The sequence below is a fragment of the Sciurus vulgaris genome (genome assembly GCF_902686455.1).
Source record: "Sciurus vulgaris genome assembly, chromosome: 6".
NCBI lineage: Eukaryota > Metazoa > Chordata > Mammalia > Rodentia > Sciuridae > Sciurus > Sciurus vulgaris.
Window position 1 is genome coordinate 40,411,419 of NC_136466.1, and position 21,085 is coordinate 40,432,503.

At 42.8% G+C, this 21,085-nt stretch overlaps 1 protein-coding gene across 1 annotated transcript; it reads right to left on the reverse strand.

Moving 5' to 3' along the window:
• Positions 1 to 13,363: 13,363 nt before the first annotated feature.
• On the reverse strand, positions 13,364 to 16,556 carry IL9 (interleukin 9; the record flags this gene model as incomplete). Its single annotated transcript, XM_079145132.1, has 5 exons — positions 13,364 to 13,483; positions 14,787 to 14,918; positions 16,176 to 16,208; positions 16,289 to 16,324; positions 16,443 to 16,556. The coding sequence occupies 5 exons, from the start codon at positions 16,554 to 16,556 to the stop codon at positions 13,364 to 13,366; spliced, it is 435 nt and encodes a 144-aa protein (XP_079001258.1).
• Between the last annotated feature and the right edge of the window lie 4,529 nt (positions 16,557 to 21,085).

Genomic DNA, 21,085 nt, shown 5'->3' on the forward strand with positions numbered 1-21,085 from the left:
GCCTGAGCAGTGCCATGCCTTAATGACAGGCTCGAGATGGTGACCCTGAGCTCGGAGGAGTGGGTGTTCTCTGGGTCTGATTTTTAAATGGAGAATAAAACAAAACACTTTGCCTGCACTCTGGTTTCCAGAGTGATTTCGCTGTTCTGCGTTTTATTTCCTATTAGAACCACATGGGGAACTTGACTCTTTTGCTATTAAGTGACATACCCATAATGTCACTCCCAATTGTGTGTCTGAGGTAGGCAACACTAGCCCATCAGAGAGCCCTTTCTCAGTGAGCCGAGTGTGCTTCAGAATCACCACCAGTCAGTCAGAACTAGAATGCAAGATGAATCCATTTGCCATCTCTGGCTTAAATTCAAGAGAGGGGAATGTCCCTGAATTCCCTTTTAAAAACTCTCTTAAAAGAGGCTTCCTTGGCTTCTCCACTATGCTGTCCCTGCTCACTACTACCTTGCCTTTTTGTGATTTGGATTATATCTCTGGAAATCTCTAACACCAGACCCAAAAATGAAGCACGTCTGCACACGAAGGGGCTGAAAGTGTTCAGTTTCTCCCACAAAGTCCTCTTGCTGCAGTACAGGGCTCTCCCTGTGGGATGAGCCCCTCAGCCTGTGCTCCTCCATCTCTGTCCTGCACAGTCCCTGGTCTCCCTCAACTAGGCCATGTCCTGGTGCTGCTGTTGGGTTCATGAGGCCTTCCAGGGTCTTCTACTGGACACCCCATGAACCTGCAATACAACAGCCTTATTGTAAGAGCGTAAGGACGGGAGGCAGACATCAACGGGTTCAGAGAAGCCTTTATTCCTTCACAAATTCGGGCGCTTTGGGGCCCACTTTCTGGATGGGGAAAATGGCCTTCAGTTACAGAGGGATTTTGGTTTTATAGGGTACAATGAGGATGATGTAGTCATTGGAAACCCCGCTCCTGCAGTTTTGATCATCAGGGGCTAGTTGTACCGGTTAAATTCAGACCCCAAGGGATGAGTACTCAAATCTTGCCCATTGTCATTTAGGAATGGGGGAAGGTCAAGGCTTAGGGTCCAGTATTTATCAGCCCCTTTCCCCAAGGCCCATTGTTATCAGGAAACAATGCCCTGGAAGAGGTTTAGTGTTTGGCCAATTTCCCTTCCCTCCTTCCAAGCCACACCGACCCTCCATTTTCTTGGGGAGCTGTCTTATAGAAATATTACTTTCCCTAACCCTTCACTTATTCAGGTGTCCAAGTCCTTCCCAGGTTGTCCGCTCATCTTGGTGCTCCTCAATGACAGGAGGAGGTAAAGGAGAGCAGCACAGCTGACCCAGCTTATAATGAAGAAAATGAGACTCCAGTGTCCCTGAGCCCCTGCTAAGGACCTGGGCCCTCTTGATAATCCTGAGGTCTCACTGTCCCTGCTGTCCAGCCCAGGGAACATCACTAGCAGCAATGGTCATGATGGTTTCACAGTGGAAAAAAGAGAAAGTTGTTGGGACACCTAAGTATGGAGTCTCAAGTGTTTCTATCGAAGGTCCTCCATAAATGACATCAGAGCTGTCCTTCTAGACTCCCACTCATTGCTCTGTCCCAGGTTCTCTGTGCTCCAGGCATTTGTCCCATCCCAACCAGTATCGGGAGCATAGGGGCTTTCAAATGTTTGTTGAAGACATGACTGAGGGTCCCACACACCCTCTGGACCAGCTGTGTCTGCTGTCCACCCTCCAGACCTCCTGCCTCTGTGCTTTTCTCTAGCCTTGACACCCTCACCCCCATCTCCAGGGACAGGAATGTCTGCATTCCTGAGACCCAGCTCAGGTAAACAACCTAAGGCTTCCAAGATTCTTCCTCTCCCCCAGCAGCTTCCGTGTCCCTTGCATCCATACAACCCCTGTGGCACAGTATCCCAACCCGTGTGCCTTCTCTTTCCCTCCTGTCTATGCCCATTTGAGAGGCAGACCAGAGCTTCCTCATCTCCAGACTCTGTGGACCAGCAATCACTGACAGTGTCAGGAATAAAGGAAGCACAGATTTACGGTCAAACAATGAAAGCATCACAATTCATTGAGAATTGTCTGTAATAATGGAAATTTAGAGATCTAGAGGCCCAGTTGAGGGGGACTTTAAATCAATGAAGAGGCAGCTGTACTCCAGACAAGTCCCACACAGTCACAGAAAAGAAGACAGATCTTATACATATTGTAACAGAAATATTATGTCAGTAATATAACAAGCATGGAAATGAAGTGACAGAGTAAGTGTATGGTACTCATTTTCTTTTTACCATCTATATTATATATGCATGACCACATGAGCAATGAAGAGTCTGGAAGGACATGCACTGAGCTAAACAGTGGCTTTTCCTGGGATTGGAACTAGGGGAAGTTTGTCAATTTCTACTTTGATAATGATGATCTCTTCGTACATCAGTAAAGTGCTTCAGTTTCTTACAGTGATCTTATATTGTGTTCATATATATATATGTTTTTAATTAAAGCACACCTTTTTGCAGAGGTAGGGTTCCATGCTAGCACTTGTTTTTCAGGTCCCCAGATAGTTTTGCCAACCTGCTCAGCCCCGGCAAGGCTCTGAGTCACAGTCCTTTGTTACCTCTGCCCTGCCCCACCGCGTGCTGGTCAGGCACCCCCTCCAACATATCTTCCTGTTTTCCCTCCTTCACAAAAGAGCTACAGGGCTGGAAATGACAGCAACTCAACTTTACTGAAGGAATTTCACCCCCAACCCGGACAGACCTCGAGATAGCCAGTGAAGGAGGGGTCAGCCAGGAGAGGCCCCTGCTTCCTCTTAAATTTTTCTGGAGAAGGTGATTTTTAAAAATTTTTTTATTTGTTCTTTTTAGTTATACATGACAGTAGAGTGTATTTTGACATAGTATGCATACATGGAGTATAACTTCCCATTCTGGTGGTTGTACATGATGTGGAGTTATTCTGGTTGTGTATTCATATATGAACATAGGAAAGTTATGTCTGATTCATTCTACTGTCTTTCCTCCTCCCATTCCGCTCCCTTCCCTTCATTCTCCTTTGTCTAATCCAATGAACTTCTATTCTTCCCTCCCCCACCCCTTATTGTGAGACGGTGATCTTGTGGGAGACATGGTGTCAACAGCATAGGTCTTTTTCTCCATCAACACATCGGGACCTTTCTGTAAGCGCAGAAGGACAGGAAGCAGACCTCAACGGATTCAGAGAAGCCTTTATTGCTTCAGAGACTCAGGGGCCATTGGGACCCATTTTCCAGATGGGGATAATGGCCCTCAGTTACAGTGGGGATTTGGGTTTCATAGGGTACAATGATGTAATCATCGAAAGCTCTGTACGTGCAACTTTGACCATCAGGGGTAGTTGTACAGGTTAAAACTTTAACTTAGGAGGGTGGTTGTAATAAGGTTGAAACTCATTGTTCTTATTCTGGGATCCATTGTTTCCCAGAGTTTCAGTATTTGCTGTGCCTGTATGCAGAGCTAATTCGCCATGGGGGAAGGTCTAAGTTTAGGGCCCATTGTTATTAAAAAAGGGTCTACCTCCCAAGCCACATTGTCCCTCCATTTTTCATTTTCCATCTTCATTTTCTCTCTTTCAAAAAATCAAAACAAAGCAAAAGATATTTTGAGTCTGCAGCCCAGAGCTGCAGTAGGCATGGGGGTGACAACAACAGGAACCCTGCCCTCAGAAAACTTGGTATTGAGACAGGGCAAAGGACAGATAGTGAATGACAGGAAAGATGAGGGCTGATCATCAAAGAAAGGGAAATGGGTTGTTAACACCTCCAGGGAACCCCCCCACCCCAACTGGTTGCTAACAATGGATTTCTAACACACACTTCTAGGGAATCCCTCCTCCCTACAGGGCAGTTGCTAATGATCACCCCTGGGCGGCTCTTTCCTGCCCTTGTGAGATCTATAAAAGAGATAAGACCACCCCCTCCCATGGGAACTGGCTCTGGGCCTGGGCTTCTTTTCAGAAGTCTGCTATCTCTGTTTCTCTCTCTCTCTCTCTCTCTCTCTCTCTCTCTCTCTCTCTCTCTCTCTCTCTCTCTCTCTCTCTCTCATTTATATGTGGTGCTGAGGAGCAAATCCAGTGCTGCACACATGCTAGGTAAGCACTGTACCACTGAGCCACAACCCCAGCCCTGTCTCTTTCCTAAATAAAACTTGCTTCCTACTCTTGACATTTCTTGGGTGTTCAACCTTCAACACAGGGGCAACGAGGACCTGATCTTGATTTCCAAGACCAGTAGACCAGTATCAGTGTCAGGCATTGTTTTCTGTGCCATCCTCAGAAATGCCTTTAAACAGATGATGTGTTTTCCAGAAAGGCTGAAAACAGCAGAATTTGAAGTAAGGCACCAGTTTTGATGTCTGTGTCCAGGAGTCGAAGGACTTCCGACTTGGCCAATGAGCCTTACTGGGAATGGCATTCACCACTCCACAGCAGTGTCTCAACAGGTCCTTCCACTCTTAGAGGTTATTGAGGACCTAAAAGTATTTCTGCTTATCTACCAATATTTATCAGAAATGAAAACTGAGAATTTAAAAAATATTTATTCATTTAAAGTATAATAACCTGTTACTTATCAACATATCAACATAAATAAAAGAATGCAGGAAAATATCCCTTTTAAGCAAAAGTAATAAGGAGGTTTGCATGGTTTTCCATTTTTGCTACTCTAATGTCTGGCTTAAATAGAAGGCCGCTGAAGTCCCCTACCGGCTTCTGCTTTCAGTCTGTGTGATAGCAGTTGCCACGTAGACTTTGGAAAATTCCACGTATGCTCATGCCAGTGCAAAAGGCTACATCTCAGGATTTTACAAACACAGTTTTGACCTCTTGGTTGCCTTTGAGAACCACTACCCTACAAAACAAAACAAAACAAAACAAACAAACAAAAACTGTCACCCAAAGCTTGAGAATAGCTTCCTTGGCTGACACTTTGCAGAATCACCACTTGGTGGCAGCAGAGGTCAACTTAAACTCTCCCAGGTGACTGCTCTGCAGATCCTGGTCTTGATTTTGGCCTTAGTCATGAAACCCTGGCACTTATTACTGTTTCCTGGATTGCCGTCTCCTGTGGTGTTGTCTTTCTCTTCCCTGTGGTGGACAGAAACTCATCTTAATATCAAATCTTTGCTCTGGGTTCTGGTCCCTGATGTGTATAACCTACCAGGATAATCTCAGCAAACTTTTGCCCTCAGGCCTCAGTTTTCCCTCCCCTCTTATTCATGACTTCAGCAAGAATCAAGGGAAAGAGTGGTTTTGCAGACTACAAAATGCAAAACAGGAGTCATGGAAGGCACAGAGGGCGCTGATTTTTCTGGTTGTTTTCTGTTAACCTGGGCTATTTGTTTTTATAAGAGGCAGACGCAGGGTGGCTGCAGTGGTGTTCTCTGGGTCTGGTCTCTTACAAGCTACAAATGCTCGGTTCCTAGGCCCTTGGATCTCCAAGTGGACATCCAGTAAGCACACTTGAGGTTCACTCCGCTTTCTGATGCTCAGAATTCTTGGTGGGTCATTGATTAAAGCTCTTCAAGGGTCTGATGCCCACAACCCTGCTCTTCTAGGCTGACATTAAAGAGGTTTGTACAAAACATTTGCTCCAACAGAGGAGTCTGGACCATGTGCACCAGGGAGCCAGAAATCCATCTAGAGAAGCATTGCTTCCCTTCTCCAACTCTGCCTGGGCCCCTGGGCTCAGTACCCAAGCCAGTCACAAGTACCACCCCTTACACCTCCTGCATCCTCTTGGCACCCACCAGATCTTGCTCCTGAAGACTGAGGACAGCAGCAGATTCTCACCGTGCACTGAACCCAGCACCTGATGCTCACTGTGTGATTATTATTGATTGTCAAGTGATTAAAACACCTCTTCAGATGTGTGGAAAATAAATGAAGCTTTTTTTTTTCTCTTTCTCTACCTAAATTTAGGTGTTTTATTGTTGTTGTTTTTCCCCTTAAGTCTCCATCTATCTGATGGCAGAAAAAGTAATTTTGTCATTTCAGGGTAAATCTTAGATATTGCAAGTTAAATGCTTAGTTCACAATTTCCTCCTCTTTTCCTGGAAGTGACCTTAGATTCTGGAATTTGGGATATGAGGAGTGATCTGGATCTTGGGAGGTGTTCCATCCTATGGGGGTGAACTTCCTGAGTAGCCCTGGGTCCTTGCTTTCCCTCCATGATGGTTTCCGTGGTGTCAGCTAAATTCCCAGCTATCCTATGACCTTGCAGTTCAGGTTTGCCATATGTGCCAACTCTGAGGCCTCTCTGCTCCCTAGGAAACCTTGGCCTCTCCATGGACACTTCTGGGGACTGTGTGAAGGTAGACCTCCCTACTTTACAGTTGGGTGATACTGGGTGGTGGAAGTCATTCTCTTTTCAGATTGTCAATTCCTGGGAAATTTAGGACATGCAAATCAGGTGCCCCCCTCTCTGTGTGCCTCCACCCTCTGGAGAGTTTATCCTCCACCCCCTGAGGTTCTGCTGGTGGCAGACAGAGAGAAACCCTCTGCAGGGCACTCTATAGGTTTGCCCACTGCCTCGCTCAGACTTCTCTTCGATAGACATATCCCTAGGACTAGGAGCTTTTCCTTTGGAAATGCACAGGCTAAGAATTAACCTCTGTATTAATAAAAGATGACTGTCACAATAGATACAGAAAAAGCATTTCACAAAATCCAATATTAGTTCATGATAAAACTGCTTGACAGACTGAGAATAAAAGGGAACTTTCTCAACCCAGGAAAGGGCACTTAGAAGTCCACGGCCACCATTGTACTTACCAGTGAAAGACTGGATGTTTCCACTAATACCAGGACACAAACAAGGAGAGCCACCCATACCGCTTCTATTCAGCATTGGACTGGGAGGTCTAGCCAAGGCAGTTGGGCAAGAAAATGAAATAAAAGCCATCCAAAATGGAAGAGGAGAAATAAACTACGTCTATTTGCACATAATAGGATCTTGCATGTAGAAAGTCCTATGGATCATCTCTCAATTAACTATTGAGTAATATAAGGAATGAATCCCTTGAGATGCTCTGTAGTTTTGCAGGGATAGGGAAGTCTTGGTGTGGGGTGAGCAAGGGCAGCAAGGTAGTGAAATGTGACAACGTCGGGAGAGAAATTGTGGGGCTGAGACTTCCCAGTATCTTCCTGCTTCGCGTCAGATGGATGGAAAGATGGAGGGATGGACTGAGAGGCAGATAGGCCAACTTCAAGGCTAGCAGCAGCTGGGCTTGGCTTTGGCCAGCAGCAGTGAGCTCTGGCCTGCCATCTCCTGGGAACAACTCTGGCTGGGGCCTGGCAACCTGGATGAGGAAGTGTCTTTGTCACGTAGGAGCAATGTGCCCAGCAAGTTATGTTATCTCTTGGGGCCTCAGTCTCATTTGTGCAGTGGGAATAATGTATATACAGTAATTACATAAATACCTCATGGGGTCATTGTGAAGATCCAACTAGATATTCTACAAAGCAGAGTTCCTGATATGTGGAAAACACTTAATAAAAACTAGTTTTTCTTCTCCTTTCCCCAAGGTGGCTTCTTCATAAATCTCAACTCTCCTGGCATCTGGGAGAGAGTCATGACAGCCCCCTTCTCTGCAGGGGAATCTTCCTGAGAAGTTGCCTGCAGGGGTGAATCTTGGGACTTATACAACTCTTGCAGAAAAGTCAGGGAAAACGACAAGCGAGCAGGTAGTTAGGCTGTGACATCTCAGTTCTCTCTGGCCGTCTCCTCTGGCAGCAGCTTGAGGGCTCAGATTGTGATCCTGTTCAGGTGAGCATGGCTGAGGTGAGCCTCTCCCAAATGATACTACTTAAGGAAGATAAACTGCATTCTGTAACATGATACAGTTGGGCCTCAGGCCAGTCACCCGGATGTGGAGAAGGCTCCGCCCACACTGTGGGTAGTGGCCAGTCAGCCAGGGAGCTACTGAATCCTCCGTCCCTCCTGGAGATACCTAGCCCGACCTGTTGTCGCAAGTTTGGTCCTAATCCCCAAGATCAATTCAATAACGAATACATGGTTTTGAGAAAAAGGAAAAAGAAGTTTTATTTTGATTCTGCCTTTCAGAGGAAACAGGGGAATTTCAAAGGAGCTCTTTAAAGGCTACATTGCAGGTGTGCCCTGACAGGGGGTCCCAGGGCACCCTGATGGTGTGTTAGCATTCACTTGTTAATTTAGGAGATATTCACTTCCTAGATCCTCTGGCAGCTATCTCCTTCCTATGGAGCACAGATAGCTCAGGGTAATCTTGTTCCCTGCCCCCAGGTTAGGGAGGGAGAGAGGGAGAAGAGGAAAAGGAAAACTTGTCCCTTTTAAAAATAAGCCTCAGGGTTATTCAAAAGGTGAAGTGGATCCCTGTTACAGACCCTAGAAATGGCCAGCGAGTCCTGAGCTTGGAGAAAAGCTGCCTTGTTCAGGAAGCTCTCCATTCCCTCATCACATTCTGAAACCCTAACAACTCAGCAAACTCAAGGTTGCTAGGACTCATTTGTCTCCACTGGAACCTTGACCATTTTGTGTGAATGCTCCTGTGTTTTGCTGCAGAATATTGATGTGCTTAATTAGGAACCTTGCCCCAGGCCCTGCTGGGGGACCTGTGTAGTATGTGGTGCATGAATTATGTATTTGCTTTGAGTTCTGAAACCCATCTGACCTCTGGGTTTCTGGAAAAAAGAGCATGCACTGGTATCGTGGTGAACCCACTCTACCCTCAGGCTATGTTTGGAGGAAACACCACACACACACATAAATAGGAAGCGCATGGAAAGCATGTAGGGTTTAGAACCAGAGCCTGCTGGGGGTGACTCCCTGCTCTAAGTCTTATCAGCTGTGGGATCTTGGAAATGTCATTGAATGTAGAAAGCTTTGATTTCTGTATTTACAAAGCAGAAATAATAGTATCTATTTCCTACCATTATTAGGGGATTAAATGAGATGCTGCATAATTTGTGCACAGAGGAAGTGCTTATATATGAAGTATTGCTAATGAAGAGTAATGAATATGTTTCTTGCTAGACCTTTTGCTCAGTAACTGCCATGTGTCATGTACACAGGGGAAAATGCTGGGGAGGAATGTCACCTTGTTTGTGGGAATCCGCAGGCCAGAAGGGGGCCAGGTAAGACAGCCCCACGTGGTCGCCTTGTACAGTTCAGTGCCTTGTACAGAGTCAGGACCCCAGAACTGGGAGCCCTGTGCACAAAGAGGGAGAACACCGAGGACTCTGCAGAGTGAAAATCTTAGCCCATTATGTCCCATTGTCTCATTTATGGTACACCTCAAGAACTTAAATTCAGCAACAAATATATCACTTATGCAACTTTGAAATAAATATCCATGTAGAACAAATTAAAAAGCAGATTCAAAGTATAAAAAAAAAATCTATTCTTTTGCAGGGTGCAGCTGCACACATCTATAATTCCAGCCACTCTGGAGGCTGAGGCAGGAGGATCACAAGTTTGAGGCCAGCCTGGCAACATAAAAAGACCCTGTGTCAAAATTAAAAATAAAAAGGACTAGGGATGTAGCTCAGTGATAAAGTGCCCTGGGTTCAATCCTAGTACTGAAAAAAAAAAAAAAAAAGTTCTTTTCTTTTGAGAAAATTAATAGGTGAATTATAAGTAATAATATTCATTAATGTTATTAATAATATCAACATTATTAATAATAAAGAATTATGTAATAAGGCCTCGATTATGATTTTCAATCTATTTTAATGTACCTGTGCCAATTTCACTGAAGTATTTACAGAATTAAAAATTGGGACTTACGTGAATCAAGTTCCCAGGAAGAAAAAATATAGGAGATGCTGGGATACACCACTACTAAGAGTTGGAACATGAATTCCCCTGCGCCCTGCTATGGGAGAGCCTCCAAAAACGGCCTCGGTAGCACCTGGGCCCACCCCACCCCCTATCACCACCATGAAGGTTTCCCACTCCTCTTGGGAAGCTCTATCAACAGGTTTTAAGTCTGTGTCCCTGGCAAAAATGCTTGGTGGCCTTCAGCACTGAGGGAGGACACAGTGTGTTTTAGAATGGTCTCCTTCTGAAAGTCTCTTGATGGAGAAATCCAGGGTGTTATGGTGTTACACACATTTATCTATATCTATCTATCTGTATACTTACATATCCAGAAATAACTAAGAACTTGTCTTTTTCCATCCCAACTAAGGTTAAAATATTTATGATTACTGTGTCATGAATGAAATAATAATAATAATAATAATAATAAGCCATTCTCCTGACCTGGCCCCCCTTGGCTAAAACCCAGGCTCCATCTCCCCTAGGCAGGAGGGTTGGCTACAGACAGAAGACAAAACTTGCTCCCACTCTCATTACTAGGCAACTCCACGGCCCCAGGAACTGGGCTGCCAATCTCACTTTTGACCAAGGACTCTTTGGAAGTCAGGTCACATCTGGACATTGCTTGACATTATAAGTGATGACAACAAAAGTGGACCCAGAACCTTTGAGGGACTGTCTCTGGCTGCTCTGAACTTTCCATACTACTGTGATGAAAACAATCCAAGTACGGGGTAGCTCACCAGGGAGGGGAGGCGATTCTAATCTTGGCAAGGAAAATTCTCCTCCACAGTAGATTTTATCCTTTAAGGGCCTCTAAGACCCGGGCTGGGGATGTAGCTCACTGGTAGAGCGCCTACTAGAATCCCCAGCACTGCAAAACTGAAAAAAATTTTTTAAATAATAAAAGCCCCTGAGTTCTTCCCATCCCTGTAAAACAGCAGGTTGTACAGAAAAAGACATTCTGATTGTTAGACCACTTGACGGTGGACTTCACCCTTGCCTTCATTTGTCCATCACTCAGGACCAGGAAGGACAAATGAGAGGGCTGGCAGTCTGTCCCTCCTGGGTGGCCAGGTGGTATGAACCCTGACCCTGGACTGCCTTGAGATGTTGGAAAGGCAGCCGTAGTATGTTCTGGATCTGGCATGAGGGGTGCTCATTCCTGATCTGGAATAGTTCCCGCTGAGCTCTTGCATCTGGAAGGCCTTCATCCTCTCCGACCATGTTTCCATACCACCTGCTCCATGGCAGCTCAGCACAGGCACCAAGGACACAGCAGTGAACCAAGGAGTTCTCCACCCTGGGGGAGCTGGCACGTGAGCAGGGAGAAATGGACAGTGAACAGTACACATGGTGAATTATTAGAAAGAGAGCATCTTGGAAGAGAGGCAGCAACCTTGTGGAACAGAGGCCAGGATGGGGCTGGGGTGGGGCAGAGGGAGTATTAAGGTGAGATGGATAGCCACAGCCACGCTGGGCCAGCCACACTGCCCTGTTCCAGGCTCCCTGGAGTTTACCCTATTAGATCCGGGCCCCAGCCAGGCCCTGAGCTGGCCCAGCGTGGGTGTTCACTGAAGGTCGTTCAGGTGACTAGACAGCATGAGAACAGAGGCCAGGATGGGGCTGGGGTGGGGCAGAGGGAGTATTAAGGTGAGATGGATAGCCACAGCCACGCTGGGCCAGCCACACTGCCCTGTTCCAGGCTCCCTGGAGTTTACCCTATTAGATCCGGGCCCCAGCCAGGCCCTGAGCTGGCCCAGCGTGGGTGTTCACTGAAGGTCGTTCAGGTGACTAGACAGCATGAGCCCAGGGTTTACCTGCTTCATGCTCTGACTCGGAAGGCCTGCTCTGTGACACGTCTCCAGTTAGGTTTCAAGCTCTTCACTCTCTCATGTCCACCAACCACATTCCTGAGTAGGCTTCCAGCTCTTTTTATTTTTATTTTTTTTATGACAATTCCTTTTTATTTATTTGTTCTTTTTAGTTCTACACAATGGTAGAATATGTTTTGACATATCATATGTATGTGGAATGTAGCTTCCCGATCTTGCGGTTGTGCAGGATGTGGAGCTACGCTGGTGCTGTATTCATATGTGAACACAGGAAAGTTCTGTCTGATTCATTCCATTGTTTTGCACGCACCAAACAGAGGCCTTTGTCCCTCTCAGCTTCATGACTGGTTTCTCAGGAACAGAGACTCTGGGCAGTGCTCTGTGTCTCCCACTAGGCAGGCCCTTGGCTTCCCTAGTGGGGACCCTCAGACTGTCCTCACATTGCCCTTTATAACTGTGCCCTTCAGAACCTTCACTACGTGCACATCACATACAGCATTGATCTCAGGATATATAAAGAACTCAAAGATCTTAACACCAAAAAAACAAATGACCAATCAAGAAATGGGCAAAGGAACTGAACAGATACTTCACAGAAGAGGAAATAAAATCGATCAACAAATATATGAAAAAATGTTCAGCATCTCTAGCAATTAGAGAAATCAAAACTACACCGATATTCCACCTCACTCCAGTCAGAACGGCAATCATCAAGAATACAAGCAATGATAAATGTTGATGAGGATGTGGGGAAAAAGGTATTAATATGTTGTTGGTGGGACTGCAAATAGGTGCAACTATTATGGAAAGCAGTATGGAGATTTCTAAGAAAACTTGGAATGGAACCTCCATTTGACCCAGCCATCCCACTCCTAGGTTTATACCCAAAGAACTTAAAATTAGCATACTACAGTGACACAGTCACTTAGTGTTTATAGTAGCTCAATTCACAATATTTTAACTATGGTGCCCTTCAACAGATGAATGGATAAAGAAACTGTGGTATATATATATATATATACACAATGGAATATTACTCAGTCTTGAAGAATGAAATTATGGAATTTACTGATAAATGGATGGAACTGGAGGATATTATGCTAAATGAAATAAGCCAATCCCTAAGAACCAAAGGCCAAATGTTTTCTTTGATAAATGGATGCTAATTCACAATAAGGAGGGGGGTGGAGAACTAGACAGAGTGGAGTGAAGGGAGGGGAGGGGGCTTGGAGGTAGGAATGATAATAGAATGAATTGGACATTATTACCCTATGTGCATACATGATCACATAACCTTTGTAACTCTACATTGTGTATAGCCAGATGAATGAGAAGTTATACTCTATTTTTGTATAATGTGTGAAAATACATTCTACTGTCATGTATACCTAATTAGAACAAATTAAAAAGTATATTTCAGCCCTGGCCATGGTTTGAGAATCTCCAAGTCTATGCTCAGAATCATATGCCTTTTTATTGTGGACTCTTTGATCCATTATGTCCTTTGACAAAGTCCAGGCAGCAAGGAATGAATAAGCAATGAATAAGCACTCCAAGACCAGCTTGTGCTCTTTCCCCCCATATATATTTATTGCAAAATAAAGACAAAATTTTAAACAAATGATAACTGATTCTGATTCAGAGTAACTTACTTGATTTTTAACTTGCAACAATTTAAAGAGAAAGGCTTTTAAAATTCAATAAATAAAATAAATAATATTTCATCTTCATTGTTGGCTGTTCACCCCTCTCATCTTCTCTTTCTGGAATGTTTCCAGGAGACTCCTCAGAAATGTCACCGTGTTGCCTGGTGTGGTTTGGTTGCATGGCTGTTCACAGGAAAAAAACTGTAGAGAAAGAAGTATATAGGAACTAAGCAGCATGGAACCAAGGAACCCCAAGACCACCTGCCCAGAGCCAGGGAAAGCATAGGAAGAAGGGGCTCAAGATCTGGAGCAAATAGGTAGGCTGGTCCCGGCTGCCTAGCATTTCATGAACCCATTGGAGGTGGCTGACTCTGGACTAGGACTTCAGGGGTCTTTTCACGCATACGCTTAGACACTTAAATCCACCGTTAGAGGAGACCTCTTCATGGAACTTTAAAAAAAAAAAAAAAAAAAATATATATATATATATATATATATATATATATATATTAGTTGTAGATGGACACAATATCTTTATTTTATTTATTTATTTATTTTTATGTGGTGCTGAGGATACACCCAGTGCCTCACGTGTGCTAGGCAAGCGCTCTACCACTGAGTTACAACCCCCGTCCCTTTATGGAACTTTTTGAGGGCTAAAATGCATCAGTAGCCTTTTCAGTTATCCTTCCAAGGTCATTTTATAACACAATAACTGAAAGTAGGACTTTGGAGAGGTCACATAGACCCAAGTTCAAATCTCAGCTCTGCTATTTATTAAATATGTAGCATCAGGGAACTTAGATAAAACCTCCCTGAGCCTCAGTTTCCTCCTCTCTTAAAGAGAAGGTGATAAACCTATCAATTGTCCTAAGGCAGGTGCTCAGTAAAAGAGTGCATATTGAGTACTTAGAACTAGAAAAGAAACACATACAACTAAAGAGAGCTCAGGGCTTTCAGGCCTCTGTTTGAATATAAAGGGAGGCAGGGAGGTCTGGCAGTGCCCAACCCAGCAACTAGGACTTATGCTCAAGAAAAGAATGTACTGATAGGCATTGAGGATAGGTGGTGGTCCAGGTGCATTTTCCTTTAAAAATCTTTTTAATCAATCAAAAATTCTCCTTTAACTTAGAGGCCACCACATCCATTTGGTTAGCAAATGGAATGTTTAAGATAATTGAGGATTGTGTGGGCTACAGCCCTGATTCTCCGGATGGTAGCTTCTAATTACAATAAGGATAGATTCTTTCATTATCCAATAAGCAGGGAGAAGAGAATGGCCACGTTGATGTCAGCAATTCTTTCTTTCTTTCTTCTTTTTTTTTTTTTTTAACTTGGAAACAACTGTCTGGGCAGCTCTCACTTTCATTCTATTGTTTCTGATTAAATTTTATAGACCTCCCTTTATCAACCTTGAACTACCAATTCTAACTCGACTATCCTTTCTCCTTCAGTCAGAGCTAGCATGAACATTCACATAAAAACCACATTCACGTCAACTCACTGGACACTTGTTGTTCTTTAGGATGGCAACCGATCTTTTCACCCGAAGGAAAATCAGTGAGAATTGTCTTTTCTGCATGGTGTCGGTCATCTGGGACAGCCCCTCCTGGAAGCATGGTGTGCTGCAGTTGTCCTGGCAAATAATCAGGATTTATGAAAAGAAATGCTCTCAGGTCGGTTTTGAGGAGGATTCACAGAGAGAATTAGAGACTATTTTAATTTAACCAGTGTCACTCAAGCTTGCACTATTTTTTAATAGGTCCCTTGTCAGTCTAGGAAATGATCTTCAATATTTCAAAATAAGGCCATTTTTTTTGTAGTGAAGTTCCCTGGAGGAGATTTCCAGCATGTTCCATCTAGGAAACATGGGGCCAGTGAACCCTGGAAAAGAGTCTTTTCAAAACACTGAGGCACCTCGCTTTAAGTTTAGCTCCTGTGAGTTTGAAAGCATGGAGAAAGGAAGAGTCTTTTCACCAGCCAGTGGGATGTGGCAATGAATCAAACCAGTGACTGATCAGAGCTAAAGTCCTGCATTATGGGTCCAGAGGACTGGAGCGGCTTTGCTTTTCATGTATTGTCCTGCCTCGCTGCTTCTCCTCTCATGGATAGACCATGAAGCATGTGATTTCGACTTCTGCTGGGATGAGAAGTTTAGGTTCTACGGGCCCAGATTGAGAGAGAGAGAGTAAGCACTGTCCCTGGGGTCAGTCCCCATCATCCGAACCAAGGGCTGGAATAAGGAATCAGAGTATTCCTTCTCCCTCCCTCCCTGCCAAAGTGGGCAGCTTCTCTCTGGAAGCCCCTGGCAGTCTCTGCCACTTCCACCTCAGACATGCTGTTCTTCTAGGGTGTGGTTCAAACTCTGGGACAGACACGAAATCAGGAAGACTGGGAACAAGGAGGAAGGCAGAGAGAGGAAGGAAAGAGGGAGGAGAAGGAAGGTGGGAGGGAGGAGGCATAGCAGATAGGTAATGGCAGATGAAAGATAAGAGTGAGCATTTTGCCTTCATTGTTCCATAACCTTACAGTTATCAGCAAATGGATTAGAAAACAATATGACCCAAACTATGTATCATTCCTTCTATTCTTAGTTCCAGTTTGATTTAATTGTGCACATGGCCGTTCATCTAAAAAGATGGTCAATATATATTTTTAAATACTGAAAAGCATTCAAATTTCTCAAGGGTCATAAAACAAAATACACAGAAATGTATATAGTATAGAATTTCAAAAGCTTGATTTTAAAAGGCAATACTAATCTGTATTGACGTCAGGGTTTTGGCACAATTTCTAATTTAAAATATCAAATATAGAGATTTATTTTTATTTCAAAGTTTAAAAAGCTAGAATCAAGATGATGATGATGATGATGATGATTTGCTGTACTTACGGAAGGGATGGGCAGACACAAACAACTGGTTACCTGCAAAAGAGAAATTTCTGAGTGAAGTTTCCAGAAATGAACACTGAAATTAGAAAGTTCTGAAAAGAGCATCCACTCACATTGGCACTGCAGTTGCATTTCGAGGGCTCGTCTTCCTAGAGGGGGTAAGGACACGAAAAGCCACAGTGAAAGGTGTGATTTCCATCACCTGGAAGGACCTCACATTGTCAGCCTCAGTCTTTCCCACAGGATCCCTGCAGCCCAGCAACCTACCTGCAGCTTCTTGAGGAGGAAGTCAGCATCCATGATTCCTGATGTGGTGGAACACCTCTGGCTCGCCATGGAGCCAAAGAGCAGGGCGGAGACGAGGACAGTGACCAGAAGCATCTTGACCTGGAACTGGAGCTCAGCTTGCAGACACCTTCCAATCTACTCGTATTTAAAGCTCCTTTCAAACAGGGAAAAACCCTGACATCAAACTGATACCAAGGGCCCACTTTTTCTCTGTAAATTCGGGCCACTTGATATTGAAAAAAAAAAAAAAATCATACTGAGTCACTTGACAAAGATTATGTGGTGTGCCAGGAAATATCATTCCTCAGAAAAGATGCTTTCAAAAGTTTGGGTTTTGAAATGCTAAAGAAAAAGTTAAAGATCTAAAAATCATAACTTTTTTTTTTTTTTTAAGATATGGATTCTGGTTGTGAGAGTTAGAAGATTTCTATGAGAGCCCAGTTTTGTATTTTCCCTTTTTACATCATTGGAAATGCTGATTTAATAGCCAGTCTGGGGTGTTGAAATGAAGGGGGTAGCAGGATGATGAGTAACAGGGCAGGATACATTTCCACCTGTTAGGATTCGTGGCCTTGACCTTACTGTACTTTATTCCCATATCTTCATGCTTTTCAGGCCCTGGATGAAATTCCTACGCAAATTTGACAAGAATTCTTTTGGGCAGGTGTGTAAAAAAGAAAATTTTCCTTTTTATACAAATGCTTTATTAGATCCAAACGTTTCATTTTGGTGCATTATGGTTATAAATAATATTGACATAATTATACAAGAATGGAATATAATTTGCTCTACTTCAGTCCACAGTCCCTCCCCTCCTCCTTCCCCCTGTTCCTTTTCTCTTTTGGTCTTTCTTCTAATTACTTATTTATTTTTTAATTAGTGCATTGTAGAGATACAGAAAGGTATACTGTGGTATATTCATAGATGTACACAGGATATTTCAGTCAGTTTCATTACACCATTCCTCCCTTCTCCCGTTCCTCCTACCTCCTACCTCAATCCTCTTCCTCTGCTCCACTGATCTCCTTATTTTCATGAGATTCTTACTGACAAGAGGAAATATTCAACTGTAAGCTGTGGCTCTGCTTGTTAAAGTTGGCCTTGGTGTTACTTGGTATCTTTAGAGACCTTGTATAGATAGCACTGTGTAAACATCAGGTAAAAACTCCAAACTTAAAATAGGATATTAGCTAATATTTATTGAGCACTTTCTACATACCAGTCACAATTCTATGTACTTTATGTAAATTAAATAGTTACATGAATTAATTATGTAACATACATAGCCACCAGGTAAGATTGGTACTAATTTGTCACCCCCCAAAGAAAAAGATAGAAAATTTTCTATCTTTTAAACCCTGTCTACATCCTAGCTTCTGGGCCCTGTAATGGGACTGTGTTTCTCACTAAGAACCAGAAAGCATGGGGCTGGAGTCGTGGCTCAGTGGTAGAGCACTTGCCTTGCATGCAAGGCAATTTAATTTCTATTAAATTACCAGCGTTCACAGAAACAGAGAGAACCGTCCAAAATTTACATAAATGGATCTCTTTAAGTGTCTATTTCTCCCAGAAGAATTAAGTTTTGAGAGAGTTGATACTACAACTGATTCATGTTCATCATATTCCCAGGGCATGGTGTACATTAAGTGCTCATTTATCACTGGTTAAAAGAAGAAATGACAGAGAAGTGGGGAGGGGGTGGGAGGAAGAAAAGATAATAGAATGAGACAAACATCATTACCTTATGTACATGTATGATTACACAAACGGTGTGACTCTACTTTGTGTACAGCCAGAGAAATTAAAGTTGTACCCCATTTGCGTACAATGAATCAAACAATTATTAAAAAAGAAATGACAGATAAATTTAAATTTGGAAAATGTATTAAATTTGTATTGTGTATAAAATAAGCAATATATAAAAAAAAGCAGAAAGCAGATAGATAGTTAAAAACTTGAACATGGGAGGCATTTGAAAAGTGATTAAGCAACAGATGGAGTAAACCTCCTTCTGTGTAGTCCCTTGCACTGGCGCAGGGCTGGAGAATTGCTGAAATGCTTTTCAATCTCTCCTGTCTTTCCATCTCATAGTGACTGCATGGAAGAAGCCATATGTGGGGCGGGAACTCCCACTCTGTAGAGGATGAAACAGAAAGAGGGAGACAGTTTAGGTGACTGATTCTTTATAATTCTTTCCCATTTCCCCACCCACTCAGTTATGAAAAAGAAAAGAATAAATACTATGTAAGTACAGTGCTGCAGTTCAAAACACTATGAAAACACCAGATGTTTATCTAGGCAGTCTACAACTTCTGAGGTTTAGTTTCTAGGATTTCTTTGAGTATCAAAATGCAAGCATGCAAATCATCTCCTACGGAGGAAATACACCCAGCTCAGAGATTACTCACCTATTTTAAATATCAAGAAGACTGGAGAGTAGGATGAACACCAAGATTTAACATAGATAACATATTTCACAATAAGTGACAGACAATAATCAACATTTATTTTGTTCCAAAGATAAACTTTGACATTCTTATTTTATGATAAATGTTCATGTGTAATGGATTATTTCTCTAGGAATATAACAAAATGGTTATTTGTTCTAAGAAGCCATAGCAGAAAATGATAAAAGAAAAAAACAGCATGAAATTTCTAAGTAAAACCCATTCTGCATATTACTCTATACAACCAAAAGATAGCTAATTATGAGAACCCTCAAGCACTAATTTCCTAATAGTTATTTCCCAATCAAATGTGATGGTTTAAGTCCCACTGTACACTAACACAAGGGACCGCAGACTTGGAGGCTCACTGAAGTCACTGAAACACTCTTCAAATGCCTTCCATGTTCCAGTTTTTAAAATGTTTTAACTGATTTTTGTTTGTTAATCATCTATGGGGATACATATATTGTCATTTCATAAATATTATAAATTTAATATATTTTTAGAGAATTTAAATTGTTTAGTCATTTATGCACTTAACCAGTAATTTCTGAGCACTTAATATAGTCCATGCCCTGAGACTGTGACAATGAACAAGTGTCAGTGATGGTCTCAAGGAACCTCTTTCCAAAGAAGGGTGATTTTCCATGGGGCACCTGGGACCTTTCCCCTTGAATTCCTCCTAAGAAAATTCTGGCTCTGCCTCCTGCAGATGCAAGGCCACTGCTCCCAGTTTGTCTTCCACACACTTTCCCCATGGTCTGAGATCTACGGTCCACTCCTTTCTCTCACCAATCCTCTTTCCTGACCACTGGTTAATACCAATACGTGCTGCCTTTGTAAATGGAATTCTCACATCCTCCCATCAGTATGGTCCATCAGTTCTTGAGACTTGCCTTTCTATTTCTCAGACACTTTGCTAGGGCCAATCCATTAATGTCTAATTCAGGAAAGATGAGAACTCCTCTTCTGGACTAGGTTGGGAAGGTATTACAGTTTGTTAAATCTTACCATACACAAGGTAACATATTAAGCATTTTCTATATATTATCTTATTTGACCCTCTTAACAATCTTTATTAACTCCATTTTATGGATGCCCAGAGACCCAAGAGCATTGTCCAAGCATGCAGCTGGAACTGGATTTATCTAACCCTAGAGCCTGCATTCTTGTTTTCAATGCTCCATATCAATCTTCATTTCTGTTGACCCATACTATATGGCTTATATTCCAAGTCTATTTAATGCAATCAGAAAATCAAGGGATACCTTTAGGACAGTGGGAGAGATTCTAGAGAGATTAGCTGTAACAGTGTCCTAGGGCTGCCATAATAAAGCACCACAAACAGGGTGACCTCAACAGAAATCTATTCTCTCACAATTCTGGAGTCAAGAAATCCAAAACCAAGGTGTTAGCAGGTTTGGAAGGAGCCTGATCACCACAGAAGTAGTTGTTGAGAAGCAGAAAATAAGTCTAAAGAGTTATAAGGGAAGGACAGAGCTCTACGGCATCAAGAAGGCATTCGCCAAAATCTCAGACACCCCTTAACAAGCAATGAGAAAATTTCCCCATTTCACAAAACACTAAACCTATGGTTAGCGCAGGCCCCAGGGTGCTCGGGTCAGAAGCTCAGAGATGTAACAAGGTCAGGCCCCTTCTGCTCACTGTGGGCTGACTTTAGCTCAGTTGTTTCTCCTCAATTACCATCTCAGTTCCAGGTCTTACATCAAATATGATTATGAATTCTAGATTTAGAGATGGTGGTTAATAACGAATAAAATAAAAGGTCTTTCAATATCTAAAAAATATTTTAAAAAGAAATTTTAATGCATTCACTTTCAATGCATATTGCCAAACTGCCCTCCAGAAAGATCCATAAGAGAATTTATAACTTACCATAATTCCATCTGTTAAGTTAAGAATGTCTGCTTCTGACATTCCTGTCAACACCCTTGATGTACTGGGTTTTTATTACACTTGCCAATGTGTCGGACAAATATATGTTGCTAATACATAGTTGCTGATTTCATAAGTTAATGAACTATTGCTCCTTGCTATTTCTTCATTTATAAACTGCTCAGCTTTCTGTTGATGTGTTGAGTTTACTTACTAATTTCTGAGAGTTCCTTGTAAATATTTGTTCTTTAAATATATTACATTTATTTCTAGGGTATA